Source organism: Mesoplodon densirostris, chromosome 5 (genome assembly GCF_025265405.1).
Source record: "Mesoplodon densirostris isolate mMesDen1 chromosome 5, mMesDen1 primary haplotype, whole genome shotgun sequence".
Taxonomy (NCBI): domain Eukaryota; kingdom Metazoa; phylum Chordata; class Mammalia; order Artiodactyla; family Ziphiidae; genus Mesoplodon; species Mesoplodon densirostris.
Window position 1 is genome coordinate 19,018,604 of NC_082665.1, and position 23,375 is coordinate 19,041,978.

The 23,375-nt window shown below is 41.9% G+C and overlaps 1 protein-coding gene across 6 annotated transcripts in view; it reads left to right on the forward strand.

Moving 5' to 3' along the window:
- Positions 1-12,548: 12,548 nt before the first annotated feature.
- Positions 12,549-23,375, forward strand: part of APP (amyloid beta precursor protein) — a 279,498-nt gene continuing 268,671 nt past the window's right edge. For 3 of the 6 annotated variants that reach the window (XM_060098597.1, XM_060098598.1, XM_060098599.1), the window contains exon 1: positions 12,549-12,780. In XM_060098597.1, coding sequence (XP_059954580.1) covers positions 12,724-12,780 — 57 coding nt within the window. In that variant the 5' untranslated portion in view covers positions 12,549-12,723. The remainder of the gene's footprint in view (positions 12,781-23,375) is intronic. The other 3 variants (XM_060098593.1, XM_060098594.1, XM_060098595.1) reach the window with 1 other exon arrangement.

Genomic DNA, 23,375 nt, shown 5'->3' on the forward strand with positions numbered 1-23,375 from the left:
AAAGAGACACCAAGCATGTGTGGGAATAGAGGAAAAACCCAGTGGGGACACAGCAAGAGAGTGGCCATAAGTAAGCCACGGAGAGAGGCCTCAGAATCCAACCCTGAAAGCACCTCAATGGACTTCTACCTTCTGGAACTGTGAGAAAAGAAATTTATGTTGCTTAAGCCACCCATTCCGTGGTATTTTGTTAAGGTAGCTCTGGCAAACTAATATAGATTTTAATTGTCATTATAAGCTTAGGCTTTGATAACAATATCTAAGGAAAAATGTAAAAGAACATTTTATGTACTTTCAGAACCAGATGATCTTGGTTAAGGTAGCTGCTGGGTATCATGGTGCAGTATGGGAGGGAGAAAAAGCAGAATTCCTCAATTTTTTTTTTTTTTTTTTTTTTTTTTTTTTTTTTTTTTGGTTGAGCTGCAGTAGCATGCGGGATCTTAGTTCCCCAACCAGGGATCAAACCCGTGCCCCCTGCATTGGAAGCACAGAGTCTTAACCACTAGACCACAAGGGAAGTCCCCTAAATTTCTACTTTTTTCTGTTGAGCTGAATGATCCTCCAACTGAAAAGGGCAGAAGAACCACTGATCATTGGTACTAAATGTCAAAGATTAGTGATAGAACAAGTCCTAGCTGCTCCAAATGAGCACCTGTTATAGAATGAATTGTGTGCCCCTCCCCCTGCCCCAAATTCATATATTGAAGTCCTAACCCCCAGTACCTCAGAAAATGACTATAATTGGAGATAGGGTCTCTAAAGAGGTAATTAAGTTAAAATGAGGTCTTTAGGGTGGGCCCTAATCCAATATGACTGGTATCCTTAGAAGAGGGAATTAGCCGGCTGGGGGAAGATAGCGGAAGAGTAAGACGCGGAGATCACCTTCCTCCCCACAGATACATCAGAAATACATCTACATGTGGAACAGCTCCTACAGAACACCTACTGAACGCTGACAGAAGACCTCAGACCCCCCAAAAGGCAAGAAACTCCCCACGTACCTGGGTAGGGCAAAAGAAAAAAGAAAAAACAGAGACAAAAGGATAGGGACGGGACCTGCACCAGTGGGAGGGAGCCGTGAAGGAGGAAAGGTTTCCACACACTAGGAAGCCCCTTCGCGGGCGGAGACGGTGGGTGGCGGAGGGGGGAAGCTTCGGAGTCACGGAGGAGAGCGCAGCCACAGGGGTGCGGAGGGCAAAGCGGAGAGATTCCCGCACAGAAGATCGGTGCCGACCGGCACTCACCAGCCTGGGAGGCTTGTCTGCTCACCCGCCGGGGCGGGCGGGGCTGGGAGCTGAGGCTCGGGTTTCAGGTTTCAGTCAGAGCTTAGGGAGAGGACTGGGGCTGGCGGCGTAAACACAGCCTGAAGCGGTTAGTGCACCACGGCTAGGCGGGAGGGAGTCCGGGAAAATGTCTGGAGCTGCCAAAGAGGCAAGAGACTTTTTCTTCCCTCTTTGTTTCCTGGTGCGCGAGGAGAGGGGATTCAGAGCGCTGCTTAAAGGAGCTCCAGAGACGAGCACGAGCCGCGGCTAAAAGCGCGGACCCCAGAGACGGGTGTGGGACGCTGGGGCTGCTGCTGCCGCCGCCAAGAGGTCTGTGTGCGAGCACAGGTCACTGTCCACGCCCCGCTTCTGGGGACCCTGTGCAGCACGCCACAGGGGTCCCGGGATTCAGGGACGGCTTCCCCAGGAGAGTGCACTGCGCGCCTCGGGCTGGTGCAACGTCACGCAGGCCTCTGCCGCCACAGGCTCGCCCCGCACTCCGTACCCCTCTCACCCCCCGGCCTGAGTGAGGCAGCGCCCCCGAAGCAGCTGCTCCTTTAACCCCGTCCTGTCTGAGCGAAGAACAGACGCCCTCCAGCGACCTACACGCAGAGGCAGGGCCAAATCCAAAGCTGAGACCCTGGAGCCCTGAGAACAAAGAAGAGAAAGGGAAATCTCTCCCAGCAGCCTCAGAAGCAGTGGATTAAAGCTCCACAATCAACCTGATGTACCCTGCATCTGTGGCATACATGAATAGGCAACGAATCATCCCAAATTGAGGAGGTGGACTTTGAGAGCAAGATTTACTATTTTTTTTCCCCTTGTTCTCTTTTTGTGAATGTGTTTGTGTATGCTTCTGTGTGAGATTTTGTCTGTATAGCTTTGCTTCCACCATTTGTCCCAGGGTTCTATCCGTCCGGTTTTTTGTTTTGTTTTGTTTGTTTGTTTTTTAAAATTTTTTTAATAATTACTTTTTTTTGTTTGTTTTTTTGTTTTGTTTTTGCGGTAAGCGGGCCTCTCACTGTTGTGGCCTCTCCTGTTGCGGAGCACAGGCTCCGGACGTGCAGGCTCAGTGGCCATTGCTCACGGGCCCAGCTGCTCTGCAGCATGTGGGATCTTCCCAGACCGGGGCACGAACCCGTGTCCCCTGCATCGGCAGGCAGACTCTCAACCACTGTGCCACAGGGAAACCCAATAATTACTTTTTATTTTAATAACGCTATTATATTTTATCATACTTTATTCTATTTTATGTTATCTTCTCTCTTTCTCTTTTTCCTACCTTCCCTCCTTCCTCCCCCCTCCCTCCCCCTCCCTCCTTTCTTTCTTTCTTCCTTTCTTTCCTCCCTCCCTCCTTTCTTTCTTTCTTTCTTTCTTTCTTTCTTCCTTTCTTTCTTTCTTCTACTAATTCTTTCTTTCTACTTTTTCTCCATTTTATTCTGAGCCGGGTGGATGAAAGGCTCTTGCTGCTGCAGCCAGAAGTCAGAGCTGTGCCTCTGAGGTGGGAGAGCCAACTTCAGGACACTGGTCCACAAGAGACCTCCCAGCTCCACATAATATCAAGCGGCGAAAATCTCCCAGAGACCCCCATCTCAACACCAGCAACCAACTTCACTCAACGACGAGCAAGCTATAGTGCCGGTCACCCTATGCCAAGCAACTGGTAAGACAGGAACACAACACCACTCATTAGCAGAGAGGCTGCCTAAAAACATAATAAGGCCACAGACACCCCAAAACACAACACCAGACGTGGACCTGTCCACCAGAAAGACAAGATCGAGCCTCAACCACCAGAACACAGGCACTAGTCCCCTCCAACAGGAAGCCTACACAACCCACTGAAACAACATTAGCCACTGGGGACAGACACCAAAAACAACGGGAACAACGAACCTGCAGCCTGCTAAAAGGAGACCCCAAACTCAGTATGATAAGCAAAATGAGAAAACAGAAAAACACACAGCAGGTGAAGGAGCAAGATAAAAACCCACCAGACCTAACAAATGAAGAGGAAATAGGCAGTCTACCTGAAAAAGAATTCAGAGTAATGATAGTAAAGATGATCCAAAATCTTGGAAACAGAATAGACAAAATGCAAGAAACAGTTAACAATGACCTAGAAGAACTAAAGATGAATCAAGCATCGATTAAAAACACAATAAATGAAATGAAAAATACTCTAGATGGGATCAATAGCAGAATAACTGAGGCAGAAGAATGGATAAGTGACGTGGAAGATAAAATAGTGGAAATAACTGCTGCAGAGCAGAATAAAGAAAAAAGAATGAAAAGAACTGAGGGCACTCTCAGAGACCTCTGGGCAAACATTAAATGCACCAACATTCAAATTATAGGGGTTCCAGAAGAAGAAGAGAAAAAGTAAGGGACTGAGAAAATATTTGAAGAGATTATAGTTGAAAACTTCCCTAATATGGGAAAGGAAATAGTTAATCAAGTCCAGGAGGCACAGAGAGTCCCATACAGAATAAATCCAAGGAGAAATATGCCAAGACACATATTAATCAAACTGTCAAAAAATAAACAAAAAGAAAACATATTAAAAGCAGCAAGGGAAAATCAACAAATAACACAAAAGGGAATCCCCATAAGGTTAACAGCTGATCTCTAAGCAGAAACTCTACAAGCCAGAAGGGAGTGGCAGGACATATTTAAAGTGATGAAGGAGAAAAACCTGCAACCAAGATTACTCTACCCAGCAAGGATCTCATTCAGATTTGATGAAGAAATTAAAAGCTTTACAGACAAGCAAAAGCTGAGAGAGTTCAGCACCACCAAACCAGCTTTACAACAAATGCTAAAGGAACTTCTCTAGGCAAGAAACACAACAGAAGGAAAATATGTAAAATAACGAACGCAAAACAATTAAGGAAATGGGAATAGGGACATACATATCAATAATTACCTTAAATGTAAATGGACTAAATGCTCCCACCAAAAGACACAGATTGGCTGAATGAATACAAAAACAAGACCCATATATATGCTGTCTACAAGAGACCCACTTCAGACCTAGAGACACATACAGATTGAAAGTAAGGGGATGGAAAAAGATATTCCATGCAAATGGAAATCAAAAGAAAGCTGGAGTAGCAATTCTTATATCAGACAAAATAGACTTTAAAGACTATTAGAAGAGACAAAGAAGGACACTACATAATGATCAAAGGATTGAACCAAGAAGAAGATATAGCAATTGTAAATATTTATGCACCCAACATAGGAGCACCTCAATACATAAGGCAAATACTAAGAGCCATAAAAGGGGAAATCGACAGTAACACACTCATAGTAGGGGACTTCAACACCCCACTTTCACCAATGGGCAGATCATCCAAAATGAAAATAAATAAGGAAACACAAGCTTTAAATGATACATTAAACAAGATGGACTTAATTGATATTTATAGGACATTCCATCCAAAAACAACAGAATACACATTTTTCTCAAGTGCTCATGGAACATTCTCCAGGATAGATCATATCTTGGGTCACAAATCAAGCCTTGGTAAATTTAGGAAAATTGAAATTGTATCAAGTATCTTTTCCGACTACAATGCTATGAGACTAGACATCAATTACAGGAAAAGATCTGTAAAAAATACAAACACATGGAGGCTAAACAATACACTACTTAATAACGAAGTGATCACTGAAGAAATCAAAGAGGAAATAAAACAATACCTAGAAACAAAAGACAATAGAGACAAGACGACCCAGAACCTATGGGATGCAGCAAAAGCAGTTCTAAGGGAGAAGTTTATAGCAATACAATCCCACCTTAAGAAACAGGAGACATCTCGAGTAAATGACCTGACCCTGCACCTAAAGCAATTACAGAAAGAAGAACAAAAATCCCCCAAAGTTAGCAGAAGGAAAGAAATCATAAAGATCAGATCAGAAATAAATGAAAAAGAAATGAAGGAAATGATAGCAAAGATCAATAAAACTAAAAGCTGGTTCTTTGAGAAGATAAACAAAATTGATAAATCATTATCCAGACTCATCATGAAAAAAAAGGAGAAGACTCAAATCAATAGAATTAAAAATGAAAAACGAGAAGTAACAACTGACACTGCAGAAATACAAAAGATCATGAGAGATTACTACAAGCAACTCTATGCCAATAAAATGGACAACCTGGAAGAAATGGACAAATTCTTAGAAATGCACAACCTGCCAAGACTGAATCAAGAAGAAATAGAAAATATGAATAGACCAATCACAAGCACTGAAATTGAAACTCTGATTAAAAATCTTCCAAAAAACAAAAGCCCAGGACCAGATGGCTTCACAGGTGAATTCTATCAAACATTTAGAGAAGAGCTAACACCTATCCTTCTCAAACTCTTCCAAAATATAGCAGAGGGAGGAACACTCCCAAACTCATTCTACGAGGCCACCTCACCTTGATACCAAAACCAGGCAAGGATGTCACAAAGAAAGAAAACTACAGGCCAATATCACTGATGAACATAGATGCAAAAATCCTCAACAAAATACTAGCAAACAGAATCCAACAGCACATTGACAGGATCATACACCATGATCAAGTGGGGTTTATTCCAGGAATGCAAGAATACTTCAATATACGCAAATCAATCAACGTGATACAGCATATTAACAAATTGAAGGAGAAAAACCATATGATCATCTCAATAGATATAAAGAAAGCTTTCGACAAAATTCAACACCCATTTATGATAAAACCCTGCAGAATGTAGGCATAGAGGGAACTTTCCTCAACATAATAAAGGCCATATATGACAAATCCACAACCAACATCGTCCTCAATGGTGAAAAACTGAAACCATTTCCTCAAAGATCAGGAACAAAACAAGGCTGCCCACTCTCACCACTCGTATTCAACATAGTTTTGGAAGTTTTAACCACAGCAATTGGAGAAGAAAACAAATAAAAGGAATCCAAATTGGAAAAGAAGAAGTAAAGCTGTCACTGTTTGCAGATGACATGATACTATACATAGAGAACCCTAAAGATGCAACCAGAAAACTACTAGAGCTAATCAATGAATTTGGTAAAGTAGCAGGATACAAAATTAATGCACAGAAATCTCTGGCATTCCTGTACACTAATGATGAAAAATCTGAAAGTGAAATCAAGAAAACACTCCCATTTACCATTGCAACAAAAAGAATAAAATATCTAGGAATAAACCTACCTAAGGAGACAAAAGACCTGTATGAAGAAAATTATAAGACACTGATGAAAGAAATTAAAGATGATACAAATAGATGGAGAGATATACCATGCTCCTGGATTGGAAGAATCAATATTGTGAAAATGACTCTACTACCCAAAGCAATCTACAGATTCAATGCAATCCCTATCAAACTATCACTGGCATTTTTCACAGAACTAGAACAAAAAGTTTCAAAATCTGGAGAAACAAAAGACCCCGAATAGCCAAAGCAATCTTGAGAACAAAAAACGGAGCTGGAGGAATCAGGCTCCCTGACTTCAGACTATACTACAAAGCTACAGTAATCAAGACGTGTGGTACTGGTACCAAAACAGAAAGGTAAATCAATGGAACAGGATAGAAAGCCCAGAGATCAACCCACACACATATGATCAACTTATCTTTGATAAAGGAGGCAGGAATATACAGTGGAGAAAGGACAGCCTTTTCAATAAGTGGTGCTGGGAAAACTGGACAGGGACATGTAAAAGTATGAGATCAGATCACTGCCTAACACCATACATAAAAATAAGCTCAAAATGGATTAAAGACCTAAATGTAAGGCCAGAAACTATCAAACTCTTAGAGGAAAACATAGGCAGAACACTCTATGACATAAATCACAGCAAGATCCTTTTGGACCCACCTCCTAGAGAAATGGAAATAAAAATAAAAATAAACAAATGGGACCTAATGAAACTTCAAAGCTTTTGCACAGCAAAGGAAACCATAAAGAAGACCAAAAGACAACCCTCAGAATGGGAGAAAATATCTGCAAATGAAGCAACTGACAAAGGAATAATCTCCAAAATTTATAAGCAGCTCATGCAGCTCAATAGCAAAAAAACAAACAACCCAATCCAAAAATGGGCAGAAGACCTAAACAGACATTTCTCCAAAGAAGATATACAGACTGCCAACAAACACATGAAAGAATGCTCAACATCATTAATCATTAGAGAAATGCAAATCAAAACTACAATGAGATATCATCTCACACCAGTCAGAATGGCCATCACCAAAACATCTAGAAACAATAAATCCTGGAGAGGGTGTGGAGAAAAGGGAACACTCTTGCACTGCTGGTGGGAATGTGAATTGGTACATCCACTATGGAGAACAGTATGGAGGTTCCTTAAAAAACTACAAATAGAACTACCATATGACCCAGCAATCCCACTACTAGGCATATACCCTGAGAAAACCATAATTCAAAAAAGAGATGTACCAAAATGTTCATGGCAGCTCTATTCACAGTAGTCCGGAGATGGAAACAACCTAAGTATCCATCATCGGATGAATGGATAAAGAAGATGTGGCACATATATACAATGGAATATTACTCAGCCATAAAAAGAAACGAAATTGAGCTATTTGTAATGAGGAGGATAGACCTAGAGTCTGTCATACAGAGTGAAATAAGTCGGAAAGAGAAAGACAAATACTGTATGCTAACACATATATATGGAATTTAAGAAAAAAAAAATGTCATGAAGAACCTAGGGGTAAAACAGGAATAAAGACACAGACCTACTAGAGAATGGACTTGAGGATATGGGGAGGGGGAAGGGTAAGCTGTGCCAAAGTGAGAGAGAGGCATGGACATATATACATTACCAAATGTAAGGTAGATAGATAGTGGGAAGCAGCCACATAGCACAGGGAGATCAGCTTGGTGCTTTGTGACTGCCTGGAGGGGTGGGATAGGGAGGGTGGGAGGGAGGGAGATGCATGAAGGAAGGGATGTGGGAACAGATGTATATGTATGACTGATTCACTTTGTTATAAAGCAGAAACTAATAAAAATAAATAAATAAAATAAAATAAAATAAAATAAAATAAAGAAGAGGGAATTTAACACAGAGATACACAGAGAGAGAAGACCATGTGAAGACACAGGGAGAATGTGACCATTTACAAGCAAAGGAGAGAGGCCCCAGAGGAAATCAACCTTATGGACACTTTGACCATGGACTTCTCACTTCCAGAAGTACAAAAAAATAATTTTCTGTTGTTTAAGCCACCCAGACTGTGATACTTTGTTATGGTAACCCTAGCAGACTAATACAGGGCCCATCTTCTGGCTCAGATTAAGACGGCTTTTGGTGGAAACTGCAAAACTCCTAGAAGAAAACATAGGCAGAACACTCTTTGACATAAATTGTAGCGATATTTTTTCGGATCTGTCTCCTAAAGCAAAGGAAATAAAAGCAAAGATGAACAATGGGACCTTATTAAATTTAAGGCTTTTGCACAGCAAAGGAAACCACTGACAAAACAAAAAGACGCACACCCACAGAATGGGAGAAAGTATTTGCGAATGATATGACCAATAAGGGGTTAATATCCAAAATATATAAATAGTTCATACAACTCTACATCAAAAAAAAAAAAAAAACAAATGATGTGATTAAAAAATGGGCAGAAGACCTGAACAGACACATTTCCAAAGAAGACATGCAGATGGCCAAAAGGCACAAGAAAAGATGTTCAACATCATGAATTAACAGAGAAATGCAAATTAAAACCACAATGAGATATTACCTCACACCTGTCAGAATGATTACCATCAAAAAGAATACAAATAACAAGTGCTGGCAAGGATGTGGAGAAAATGGAACCCTGTACACTGTTGGTGGGAATGTAAATTGGTGCAGCCACTGTGGAGAACAGTACTATGGAGGTTTCACAAAAAACTAAAAATAGAACTACCATATGACCCAGCAATTCCACACCTGAGTATATATCCAAAAAAACTGAAAACACTAATTCAAAAAGATACACACACCCTAACGTTCATAGAAGCATTATTTACAATTGCCAAGTTATGGAAGCCACCTAAGTGTCCATCAACAGATGAATGGATAAAGAAGATGTGGTATATAGACACAATGGAATATTACTCAGCCATAAAAAAGAAAGAAATTTTGCCATTTGCAACAACATGGATGGACTTGAAGGGTATTATGCTAAGTGAAATAAGTCAGTCAGAGAAAGACAAATACTGCATGATATCACCCATATGTGGAATCTAAAATGTAAAACAAACCAGTGAATGTAACAAAAAAGAAAGAGACTAGCAGATAAAGAGAACAAACTAGTGGTTACCAGTGGGGAGAGGGAAAGAGGGAGGGGCAAGATGGGGCAGGGGATTAAGAAGAACAAACTACTAGATAAAAATAAATAAGCTACAGGGATATATTGTACAACACAGGGAATACAGCCAATATTTTATAAGAACTATAAATGGAGTATAACCACCTTTACAAATTATGAATCACTATACTGTACACCTGAAACATATAATATTGCACATCTACTATACCTTAATAACAAAAAGATTGCTTTCGGTGATATTTGCAGGGCACAGATAACACCTTAAACACAAGATGACAGAGATGCAACTCAGAGCACTCTGCATAAAATAGACGGGAGATTTGGGAGTAAATGTGACCAATCTGAGTCTACCCAACCCAACGCAACACTCACCCACAGGCTGAGGTGGGCAACAGGCTCCTCCATGCTGCAGTGGCCACAGCACCCTTGGAGTACTGTGAAAAGACACAAACCGGAACACATTTAGAGGAGTGTAGAAGGAACCAGAAACAGGTGCCATTGTGCCATCCACACACCTGTTGAGGGAAGTGGAGACAGGACGCTGAGGCAGAAGCAGCATGAAAACTGCTGGTTTTATTTATGTGACGATCTGTGGTGCAGAAAAGACTGGCTTGGCTTGGTCACAGAGGTGCAACAAGGACATCTGAGTGGCAGGTTAAAGGAAAGGGAAGTGGGCTTTAAGTGGGGTAAGAACTTTCTAGTGACCAGAGCAGCCCAAAGACAGGATGCATTGTTGGAAGAGCTACTGAATGTCTCCCAAGCTGAGGCATTTGAGGCCAGGCTGGGAATGTGGTGAAGATTTCAGCCAATGGGTGGTCAGTCCCTGTCCCAGCGTTTAGAGTTCTAACTAGAGATATTCTTGTATTTACTGCTCAGAGGTTCCTGAAGATACCTCAGGGCAGGAGAGAGCATAAAGCGCAGAACAGAGACAGTGGCTGAGAAGTAAAAGCCATCAGGATCTCTGAGTGGTGATGAAATGGGAGAAAAAGTAAAGAACGTCCATTCATTCTGACACAGTCAGCAGCTAGTCATCTTCCCCTAGGGAACATCTTTTCCAGGGATGGGTGAGGTGGGCGTGTTTCAACAGTGGGAAGGGAAAATGCCAAATCTAAGGACCCGTATTTTCATAGTTATAACCTCACCTCTATATTTTTGAATTTTGTGCTCAGTGAAATTCTCTTACTCTTAAAAATTGCTTCCTCCCTCCCAGGCCTGGTTCCATGGGCATGCAATCTGTTGGGTCACACAGGGTCCCGTGCTCAGGAGGGCCCTGTGCTTGGCTGAACATTCTGCTGTTGCCATCTTAAAATTCTTAATTTTGGAACAAAAGGTCCCACCTTTTCATTTTGCACTGGACCCTGCAAATTTTGGAGCTGATCCTGTTCCCTCCACATCTTTGAGTCATACTCCTATTTGCATTCAGATGCCTTCAGTTGCTCCTATAAACCTGGGACACACAGAATTGTAGTGGTGGGTAAACGTGTTTGGAAGCAGCTGGGTTTTGCTGTCACTGGGGCTTTTCTCTCCTGCAGTCCCAACTTTTTGTTACTTACTTGCTGTCAGATTAGGGAGGAGATCCTTAGTGTCAGCTTCCTAACTTATAAATGGGAATAATAACAGTAAGGGCCTCATTGACGTTCATGGGAAGTGAATGACATAAAGCATGTAAACAAATAACTCGCGGTAACAAATATTTGTCTTTATTTGTTGAGGATAGTCAGAGGTCATTCAGGGGAAAAAGTAGTCCACGAGTCAGGCTTGGATGCCTGGTAAGTAAAGACAGAAGACAACACCTAGGGGAGCTGGCAGAGAAATACTGATTTCTTGGGAAATAATCCGGCATCCTCCTGGCTGAGCCAAGATCCCACATCTGAAGTCCATGGCTTCCTTCCTTCCCACCAGCCCCACTCTGGACTGTGCCTTGGTGGCTGATGCTCCTTCAGGTCAAGAGCAGAGGTATCTGGGCAGTTCTAGCCCATTCTAGACTCACTGGATACTAACCTGGCATTGGATGGCTTGTGTTTAACCTAGGAGAAAGTGGCTTCCCAGAAGGCTGATTTCTGTAATTTAGGACAGACACGAGGATGAACAAGGACAGAGTTTGAGGTCAGAAGTTCTGAGGTATGGGGGTCTAATGGGAATCATCTTTCCAGACCCTTCCCCTCCTAACTTTCACTTCACCCACATCTCAGATGATGTTACATCCCGGTCTGATTAAAAACAACAACAACAAAAACTCAGATGACCGTCCCCTTCTCAAAACAAAAACAAACAAAAAATAAACCAAAAAAAAGTTTTTGTTTTTGTTTTTTAAAAACCCTTCTTTCAAGGAGAAGTAAATAGGTCGCTGCTTCTTCTCCAGGTCCGGCGCCTTTCTCCTTCGCTTCAGTCTAAAGATAGAAATTCCAGGTTACTCGTGGTTGCTTTTGACTGGAAAAAAATGAGGCTTTTGCTCCCTTTACAAGCAAAGAAATCCTATTTCCTTTAAGCTTGTCTTGTTCTCATTCTCTTCCAGAAACGCCTCCCCCACCTCTTCAAACCGAGACAAAAAGCGAAATGCGGATAAAAACGCACCCCAGGAGCAGCCCTTTATACGATACCCCTGAGAGGCCTGCGGGGTCGGATGAGTCAAGCTCACGGGTAACCGCGCAGAGCGCTCTCGACTTTTCTGCATCCCAGACGTCCTAGGACTCACCTTTCCCTGATCCTCCGCCGTCTCTCTCCTGGCCCCAGACTCTCCCTCCTACTGCTCGCGGGGCTCAGGCGGCCGGCGGCCAGGGAGGCGCTCGGGGAACCGGGGGAGCCGAGGTCGCCGCACCTGTGGGCGCCGGGGGCGCGGGCCCCTCCCGGCCGAGCGGGCGCAGCTCCCCGGCGGCTCCGCTAGGGGTCTCTCTCGGGTGACGAGCGGGCTGGGCCGGATCAGCTGACTCGCCGGGCTCCGAGCCCCGCCGCCGCGCTGCTGCTCCGTCAGTTTCCTCGGCAGCGGTAGGAGAGAGCACCCTGAGCAGCGCGAGCGCGGGGCCACAGGAGACGGCGGCGGCGGCGGCGACACCGGCAGAGCAAGGGCGCGGCGGATCCCACTCGCACAGCAGCGCACTCGGTGCCCCGCGCAGGGTCGCGATGCTGCCCGGTTTGGCACTGGTCCTGCTGGCCGCCTGGACTGCTCGGGCGTTGGAGGTGGGTGCCGCGCCTCGGAATGGGGGGGGTGCGGGGGGGGGAGGAGAGGACCCGCTCCCTCTGAGTCTTTAATCCAGAGAATCCGGGGGGCAGTCGAGGGGACCCCTCTCCTCTCCGCGCCCAGCACCCCCGCTTGCGGGCGCCCTGCGCATCCCCGCCTCCGGCCCAGCCCTGCCCTGGGGACGCGCGCTCCGGCCAGCGGAGAGGGAGCGGACGAGGCGTCGGGCCCCTGGGTCCGCGCCTGTCGGGGGCGAGAAGAGTAGGAGGCTGTCCTGAGCTCGGACCCTGACTCAGTCCCTGCCTCGGGGGCCGGGGGGCAGGCGAGACACGTCCAGATGAGAGATAGGGGGAGGGAGCACGTGGGGAAAACCGAAAACGCAGCGTCCCTCGATCCTGTCCCCGGCACTTAATCGCTGTCCTTCCCTTTCTCTCGGGCCCTGGCGAGGAGGAGTCGGGACAGCTCGGGAAGCTGGGCACCCCCCACCCCCCGCTTCCCTTTGCCTTTTCCGCCCCGTTTCACCTTCTCTTCGCATCCCCACCACCCCTTCTCGGCCCGACCTCCTTCCTCCTCCTTCCTCTTCGCGGCTGCTCGGGGCTGCCGCCCGAGTGCGACCCCAACATGCAGGGTCGCGCAACACCCTCCGCAGGCAAACTTTGTACATTTCTGTGTCTCCCTTTTGTGTTAAGTTGAGAGAGATGGGAGGGGTCGGACACCCGCAGCCACCTCTCACCTTCCCCAAGCCAGGACATTGTGGGCGTTCGCTCGCACCCTCCGATTCTCCCGGTGAGGGCGAAGGTCCCCGGGAACAAAAGCCGCGACACCCCGCCCTCGCCAGCCCGGGGCGCGGTGGGCTGAGCCGCGCTGGTCTGTGCGCCACCGAAGCTGCCGCCTGACTCCCTTCCCCGCGCTGCGCGTCTGTCCCGGAGGGGGCTCTGGCGGCGCCTCGGGACCCCTCTACTTCTCCCCCACTTCCCATCACCTCCGCAGCTTGCTGATTCTGTGCTCGGTTGTGAAGTCCTTGGGAGAAATACGCGGAGAGTGGGGTGTACGTCTGGAAAGGGCAGTGGCTGGTGGTGGGGAGGCACGAGCACTCCCCTCCTGTGCATCAAAGGAGGCGTTTGTCTGATGAAGGCGCGGCCTCTTCCCTGGCAGCGCTGGGCACTCTGGTTTAGCTCCCCTGGGGACGCGGGCTGCTGTGGAGGGTCCTCAGGGTCTTTTTTTTAGGGTGCAGATGAAAGGGTTGAATTGAGTGAAGATTAAGACGGAGAAGATGGCGCCTCTGCAGTGCAGCAAAGAAAATCTGTGGAGGCTGCAGCCTGGTGAAATCCACCCACCGCTAGGTGTATAGCAAGTCTCCCCCATTGATCCAACTCTCGAACATTCAGCTAACGCCTGTGCAAAATGACTATTTTCCTTTTTATCTGAAGATGCTTAGAAGTTGTTTGCTTGGCAGCTGGGGCAGAAAAGGTTGTATTCCGCATTCTTTGGGTTCCCATTCTGTATTTTACCATTGGTAACCTCCCTTCCCCGTATGTTTGTTTGTTTCTCCTTTTCCCCTACCTCATGGTGATTTTCCAAGAAAGCAATTTCTGGACAAATGTTTTCCTGTAATTCCACTGAGACTATACTGAGTGTCACACCGTTACAGCTTTTTAGTCACTAATTTACAAGGTCATTGAACTTTTTCCTCTTCTGTCTTTTTCCTACAAGTGGCTCAGGAATCACCTCAGGGCTAGTTAAGGCAGATTGTTTTAAGAGTTGAAGAATTTGGTTTTCTATTTTAAAATGCATTTAATTAAGGGAGCTGGGATTTTTCCAATACTTAAATTTATTCCTATGATTATTTCAGTTTTCCTGATTGTCTTATCACACATTAAAAGACACAAATTAAGTAATTAACAGCATATCATATCCTTTATAGTTGAAGCTTTTGCCAAAAGTAAATATTTAACTTTTTGAGCAATATTTTTTTCTGTGTAAAAGGAGACAGCGTGGAGGCAAATATGATTCAGATTTCTTTTTTAGCCTGTTTGACTGCATTTTTTTTTGCTCTTCCATCCTTTTGGACATTTTCACTGGTTACTGTCACCTCCTTCAAAGGGTGGAGGTGAGATTCACAGTTTGCATTTTGCAAAGCGTTAATGGAAAAGTAGGCAATTCACTCTGATGAGGTTTGAGGGGGATTTATGCAGCTAAATCCCTGTCCACTGAAAAGATGTAATTATGATTGACTGTCTTTTGTAGGGCTTAGAAAATAGGTCTGCTGCAGATGGCTCAAAAAAAGAAATGAATAAGGGCAATGGCAATGGGGCCTCAGCTTCTGGGGGAAGCGTCCTTACCTGAATTGATGATTTTCCCTAGTACAGTGACAGAGTATGAGTTAAAAAGGCCCTGGCATTTATTTATTTAAACTTGATTCCTCTTAAGTTTTGTTTTCCTATATTGTGGGATTTAACCTAATCACAAGTATCTGCTTTCATAGTGGTGCTGATTCACAGATAATATATACCTACTCACACTGGCCAGAACTAACCTAATGGTAGATGCCTGAGCACAGAATAGTGAAGCTCAGATTTGATGGTGAGCTCTAAGGAGTCACTGTTTCTGCCTGATCTGTGGGAAGCCATGACACGGGCAGGGCACCCAAGTGGCTCTCTTGTCACCCTAACCAGCAAAGGCCTGTGATGGGTACCTGGGAGGCCATTAGTACTGCAGAGAAGTACTCCAGAGAGAATAATGATCCCTGGTTCTGGTTGGGGAAATGAAGAGGAACATATAACTAAATAAATCACAAGGTTAAATTAGAAATAACCGATTAAAAAAAAAGAAATAATGTGGCCCATTGAATATTGGTTTGAAGAAAAACGGAGAGGTAAGAAACAGATTCACAGACGTAGAGAACGGACTGTGGTTGCCAAGGGAGGAGAGGGGGCGGGGAGGTTGGATTGGGAATTTGGGATTAGCAGATGCAAACTGTAATATTATATATAGAATGGATAAACAACAGGCCCTACTGTGTAGCACAGGGAACTGTATTCAGTATCCTGTAATGCACCATAATGGAACAGGAAAAAAAGAGAAAAACGTAGAGGTTATCCTTGTGGAAAAGTCTTTCTCCCTGTTGCTAGAGGACCTCTATTTTGTGTTACTTTTCATGGCATACTAGAGATTTCTCTACAGATATTTGTATGAAGATGAAGGTTGTCAGTCATTCTAGAAATAAAGAGCTATTATATGCCTTTCATGTGGCCACTAAACTACCATTGAGTGTGGTAAGATTCAGTAGAAATGTCCCTTCCCTTTCTGCACGTTTGATCTAGGTGGGGATATGTATTACCTTAAGAGACTTACAAAGCATCTTTGATTAATATACTTCTCTAATCTCTGCCTAGTTATATCAGTTACAAATGCAAAGATAAGCCTTATACATGTACTTTAAAAATAAAGCTCCAGGAAGTGAGGTTTAGATTGACTTGCATACACCTTATTTCCCCTCACCCTCCTTCTCCTGTTCCCAGGAAGTTTGCAGAGTAAATAAGACAGGCACATGATTATGAAAGAAAACAGAAAGTGTTAAGTACAAGAGGAAAGTACAGATTAAGTGGCATACTGAGTAAAATATTAACAGTATAAACATCTATATATAAGGAATAAAGGAACAGTGGGATGAGATAATCCTGGAGAATTTCTTGGTGGTTCCTTTCCAGCCAGATTTGTAGCTCAGGTTGGGGGAAGGGAGATTAAGTCTTTGCTTTTACATATTTGTTTACATACTTCTCTTCATCTTTCCCCTCCTAGACACATACGCATACACACACACACACACACACAAACCTACACCCCTGAGGGTGTGGGTGGAGCCAGTGTGGGATTTGATTTTCTTAGTTTCTCATCTATTCATTTGGGACCTTTTTAATTGATTCTCCTTTTGGACCAAGCTCTCTCCTGTAGCCCTGAAGCTAGCCTGGTGAACAAAACCATCATTTGCTTCAGGAAGCTTCCAGTCTAGTGGGGACCATACACAGACCATACACAAATCATTATAAGTGTGTGCTCATGAACTGTGACAGATGCTGAGACAGAAAGCAAAGGTGCAGGGTACACTCTGGAGAGGAGTAGGGAATTCCAAATAAGGAGGTGAAGGGTCGAAGGTGAGGGGCTGAAAGCAGGGTCTCAGGGCTCTGAGGCGGCAGCTTCAGTAGGACCTTGACTGAGGGAATGAGTACATGATGAAAAAATGATTCACTGGGCAGCAATGAGGAGGCTGGGGAAAATAAAATGTTTAGCTTGTTGTTGTTGTAGTTTTTTCTGGTAGTTTTCTGCCTCTTCATCTTCTACTTGACTATGAAATGGTTTCCTTTTTATAGTAGGACCTCACATACGTATGTACGGAGTGAGAATTGACACTAGCACCATCTTCTGCAAATCCTTGGGGATGCTGTCGCCCTGTGTGTCGCAGCCCGTATCCAGATACCCCCTCGTGAGTGGCTGGAGGAAGATGGAGGGTGGCAGGCAGAGGACGCCAAAGTGAAGGAATGAGCAGACCCCTTGAATGAGTAACAAGTTTAAGCCAGAAAATGTCTATTTCTTAGTTTTCCCTGTAGTTGTTAGTAAAAGGAAAGCAAATAGCACCTGAACCCTCAAACTGAATTTGGAAATGAAAACCAGAGGAAAGGGAAGATGTTATGTAACTGTTTTTTTCAGTTTAATGTGGATAGTTTAAGAAATAACTGTTTCAGTGAGGACACTAGTGTTTTTCTTTGAAAAAAAAAATCTGGTGAAATTTTCTCTTGAGATTAATGGTTAATAGGTATGCTTTCCTGGTACCTTTTTAGAAGTAGAAATGCACCAAAAACTGGATTCGAATGGACTGCTCTAGGAATAAAGTAAGTCACTGAAAAAAAAGAAAAGAAAGAGCCTGGATGTATTCACGAACTAATAGATATATGAAAAAGGGATGCTGAATAGATGAGTTAGCTGACTATTCGGAGTGGGATACAGAAGACTCAAGTTTCACATATGAAGTCTTAGCTGAGATGGGGAGCTCAGAGGCCATTTCACTTATTTCGTGTGGCTACATTTGGAAGAAACATAAAATACAGATTTAGCTTGAGCGTTGCTAGGATTGTAGTATTTTATGAAAGAAGGTAGTGGTTGAAATGGGGAAAATGAAAGGCTTTTAAAGGCCAGCTCTATGGAAATTAGTGGAACTGTTCCTACATTTATAGCCTTGATTTTGACCAACGTGATGTCAGGCCAGGAACCAAGTCGTGGAGTTTCTCACGTGTTCTGGGAAGGCAGCATTTCACATTGATCAAGATATTGACTTTGGGTAGCTCATGCCTCAGTTTCTTCCCTTGTAAAATGGGGATAATAATGTTTATGGTTGTTGAAGATTGAGTAAATATATAAGTGAAATTCTTGGAACAGTAAATGAGTAAATATATGTGTAACATGATGGCACCTTATAAGCACTACCTGTTAGTTACAATTACTGTTTATGATGATGATGTAAAATAGATACATTTAATCTCATACATTGTTGAGAGTTAAAAAAAAAACCTACATGATGTTTCATGACTTATTGACTAATGCACTTACCGACCAGTTCAGACTGTTACAGGAATTTGGCAGCTTGTTTCTGAGAAGAATGAATTAATTTAATTTAAATTGTAAAAAAGACATTGCAGATAAAATTTTTATCACAAATAAAATTTTTAAAGTATATATTATAAAATTTTCATTTATTAAATATTCATATGTATTTTATATTTCAGTTGGCTTTTTAAAAAAGCATTAAAACAATTCATGCTAACAGAAAAACTTGAACAATATACAGAAATACGTAAAAAGCATAAGCAGTTGTTACACAAGTGAGTAAGATCTATTTTAAATGTGTGTACCCTGGCAGCTTGCTAGACATGTCTAAAATTGAGCAAGTTTATATTCTGGCTCGATTATTAACTCAGCTATTAGTTGATTATCAGCTGTGTGCAAAAAGCTGTGAATAAGCTTGGTTTAGTTCTCAGCAAAACCTTTTCTAGAAAAGTGAATAAACAGGTTTGGCCAATCTAGGCAGAAATGGAAGATTTCAAATGCCAGCAAAAGAATTTTGATGCTACCTAGAATAGAAGCTTGAAATAATCTTCATCTGAGGAATAGGAAACCAAAAAGCAGACTGCTTGAGAAGGTAACACTTCTGTAAGAAATCAGTTTTCAAAATAAAATGAATTATTTTACTAGCTAGATGATGATAAATTCTATGGTGGTCTACTCTAAAACTTTATAGTGATCTACTGCTTAATTAAAAGCATAGTTTTTTTAAGTCAGCATATTTTGCTCATTATAAAATAAAAGGTTTCTAATCTCAGTTTCAAAATTAGGCTGAAGATATTTGAGAATACCCCAAATTGGTGATACTGTGGTTAAGGTATTATTAACACATTGAAGAATCAATAAGCAAAATCCCAAGGAATCTATATGGTTTTTTTTTTAATCACACCAGTTCATGTATTTCTTTATCACTGTCCTGCTCAATCAAAAAAAGTGACTTCAAATCAGAGGATGCAATTATTGTAGCCATGTTTGCAATAAACATGCTGCTCAGAATGGATACAGTGAGGAAAACAGGTACCACAACCACTTATGTAGAGTGAATGAGCAGGGGCAAGGAATAAGCAAGATGAAGATTTCAGAAAAGGGAAAAGAACAATAACCCTGTTTTGTAGATGAACAAATTCTAGAATTCTTAAGGTCTTATTAGTAATGGACCCCAGTATTTGTATCTTCTAATTTCCAGATGGTCTCTCTCTTTATTTTTTCTTCCCAATTTGGGATGATTTTTAGTTGAGAAGTTTGAGCAAGAAAAAAATTTTTTGGTGATTTATTTTGTTGATATGCAGTAGTTCTTTGCTTGAGTCTCTTTCATAGAGAATCTAATAATTTGTCCTATGCTCTCATTTTGCTTCCACAGAAACCCACATTCTATCTTCACTAAAGAATGTTTAAGGCATCCTAGGTGATTGGGACTGATAAATTACTTTTCAGCCTTAAAGGATGCTTATGAGAATAAGAGAATCTGCTCTATCAAAAAGAGTCATTTGTATTAAGTGAAGAAATGCATTGTTACTCTTGTTGCTTTGTTAAATTTCAAAGCTTTGATGACTGATATATTTTGACCCGGTGGAGACATTTTACAGGAATAAAGACAAGAGGTTTAATCCTACACTTGAGATACATTTGTCTACTTTAGACCTGACCTCTTACCCCCAAGTGACCACAAAGTCATTTGTTGTTTCTCCTGTCTGCACGTGCTGGATTACAATACAACTAACAAGTCAACATAGTTTTTATTTTTAGTAAAAAATGAAGAAAATAGTATTGTCTATTAAGGCTTGGTTAGTCCAAAAAAAGGACTTTTTATGTTTGCTCTTACTAATGGATGGCTTTTCAAAAGCATAATTATTGTTTTTATAAATAACACAACTCAGTTATTTTGTAATGGAATTAATAGGCACGCATGATAAAGATAGATAAGTACTGTTTTGTAACCATATTTATTGATTTTTTTCATCTTTCGAAGAAAAGAGGCCTTATCTACTTTGAAGATTGAGCCTTTAAAACTGATGCAAACTTTTTGAAATCTTTGCTTAACTCTTCAGAGACTAACATAAAAACATCATATGAAAAGTTATATTTGAGAGCAAATATTCCCCATGCTGATGCTCTTAATTATTTATGTTTTTTTTTTTGAAACAAATAGTTTTGTCATTGTGGTGTATTGGTTTGAAGATACAAATGGTGAGTTTTTAAGAAACTCCCATAGAAACTTGCAAACATGCAGACTGATCATTCCAAGAATAATTTATTCAGATACTTACATATTAGATGAATGAGCAATTTAAAATTAAAATCAAATGTCTATAGAGAAGTTACTAGCATATTTTCATATATAGAAACTTAGATTTTTATAGGCACACCCAGGAAAGGAAAATTCACTCCTTCATTTAACCAATAATTTTGAGGTCCCTCCCCTCATGGGAGTTTACAATATAATGAGGGGTAGACAGAATAAATAGCAAGTAATAGGGGACTTGGAAAAAATTAAGGTGGGTAAGGATATCATAAACAAATGCTAGGTGGAAATCTGCTGTGAGTGTGATATTTTATGTGGTGTTATCAGGAAAATTCTCTGACCTGGTCACTACCCAAATGTAAACTTAGATATCTGGAGGAGAGAACTATTTACACACTGTGATGTAAAACAATAACCAGAGACACAGATCTACTTTGGTGGTTAGATATTAAAAACAAAAATGGTGGGGCAGGAACTCAGGAAGGTCTAGGAGGCTGAAGGAAGCCTATTTCCTACAAACAAGAAACGGGGGAAAGGATTTTTACCTGAGAGGGTCCTGCTCAGTTTCAAATCCAGCTCACCCCATTATTTCAGAATCCCTATCCACATGTGTAGCATGTCCTCCACATATGTATTTGTAGAACAGAACAATTTCCCAGGTGGTGAGAGTACCAGTTTCTTCCTTGTGCTTTTCTGTATTTTCCAACTTGCCTAGAGAACTCTTGAACTACTGCTATGACAAATCAACACGTAAAAATTTAAGTGGGAAGGGTGAAGTTATTCCTGCCTTAGAAGCATAGGAAAGTCAAGTAAGCAGAGGCAGAAAGCCCCAGGAGGGCAAAGAGTCGGTGTGGCCAGACTTCAGTCCGTTCAAAATTTGCAAATCTGAATGGTCCCTGTGTATAAAGGAGTTCCAGAGGCACACTGCCCCCTCTCTTTGCCCAAAGATAGAAGGTCCACACAGAGTTACTGAATCCTGGAGATTTCTCCAAATGAAAAAGCTTCCTGGGACTTCCCTGGTGGCGCAGTGGTTAGGAATCTGCCTGTCAATGCAGGAGACACGGGTTCGAGCCCTGGTCCGGGAATATCCCATATGCCGTGTAGCAACTAAGCCCATGTGCCACAACTACCGAAGCCCGCATGCCTAGAGCCCGTGCTCCACAGCAAGAGAAGCCACCACAATGAGAAGCTGGCACACTGAAACGAAGAGTAGTCCCCACTCCCTGCAACTAGAGGAAAGCCTGCACGCAGTAATGAAGACCCAGTGCAGCCAAAAATAAATTTAAAAAAGAATCCTCCTGCCAATGCAGGGGACGCAAGTTCGAACCCTGGTCTGGGAAGATCCCACATGCCGTGGAGCAACTAAGCCCGTGTGCCCCAACTACTGAGCCTGTGCTCTAGAGCCCACAAGCCACAACTACTGAGCCTGCATGCCACAGCTACTGAAGCCTGCGTGCCTAGAGCCTGTGCTCTGCAGCAAGAGAAGCCACCGCGATGAGAAGCCTGCTCACCTCGACAAAGAGTAGCCCCCGCTCGCCACAACTAGAGAAAGCCCATGCGCAACAAGGAAGACCCAATGCAGCCAAAAATAAACAAATAAATAAATTTAGTTTTTAAAAGTTTATTTTATATTGGAGTATAGTTGATTTACAGTATTGTGTTAGTTTCAGGTATACAGCAAAGTGATTCAGTTATACATACATTTATTCTTTTTTAGATTCTTTTCCCGTATAGGTTATTACAGAGTATTAAATAGAGATCCCTGTGCTGTACAGTAGGTCCTTGTTGATTATTTTATGTTATTAGTATGTATATGTTAATCCCAACCTTCTCATTTATCCTTCTCCCAACCCCAAAATTGGGATTTTTAATATCCCCATTTAAGAGAAGGGCAAAATGAGGTTTGGCATAGGGGGAAATCATCTATGTAGTGATGGACGTCATGTCTTAATTGTGATAAGATCTCATTAATTGGGAAACTACCATTATATCATTATAGTGATAAGTAATACTATTGTTATTTATTATTGTTTTCATAGTAATGTGTTACCATTATTATCACTATTTTTGGTTAGTACCTATAAGAATTACCACTATTATTTATAAATATTGCTATGATAGTAATAACATTACTATTAGTAATATAATAAGCATTACTATTATGGTAATTAGTATTACTATAAATATTACTATAAGTATTACTACTATCACTATTAGTAGTGCTTAAAATGACTATATTATTACTTACAATAAGTATTGCTATTTTTCTTATAATAAGTGTTACTGTTATTATCACTATTTTTATTATTTAGAATAATAAATACTATTATTATTTTTAAAATATGGTGGGGCAGAGAAGGGACTATTGACTGTGATCACAAACTGTTTCCTATAATTTGTTTCATAACTCACTACAGAGCCTTACATCTAGTATTTATGAAATATTTGACAAATGTTTTAAAATCAGGACTCTAGGAATTTTATACTGTAATGATAATTATGTTTGATTTTTGACAGTTGAATTAACTTCTCTTATGTTTATGAAAATTATGAATGACACCTAACTATAAGTGTACAGAAAAAAATTAAGCTTTTTAAATAAGATTTATTTTTTTCAGCCTTTTCTGAAACATTTTATTGTGAAAAGGTTATATAAATGCTGTCAACAACTTCATTTGCAACTCTTTATTTCAGACATTCAGTTGACCTAGCAGAAAAATGCCTTGTTTGTGAAATATT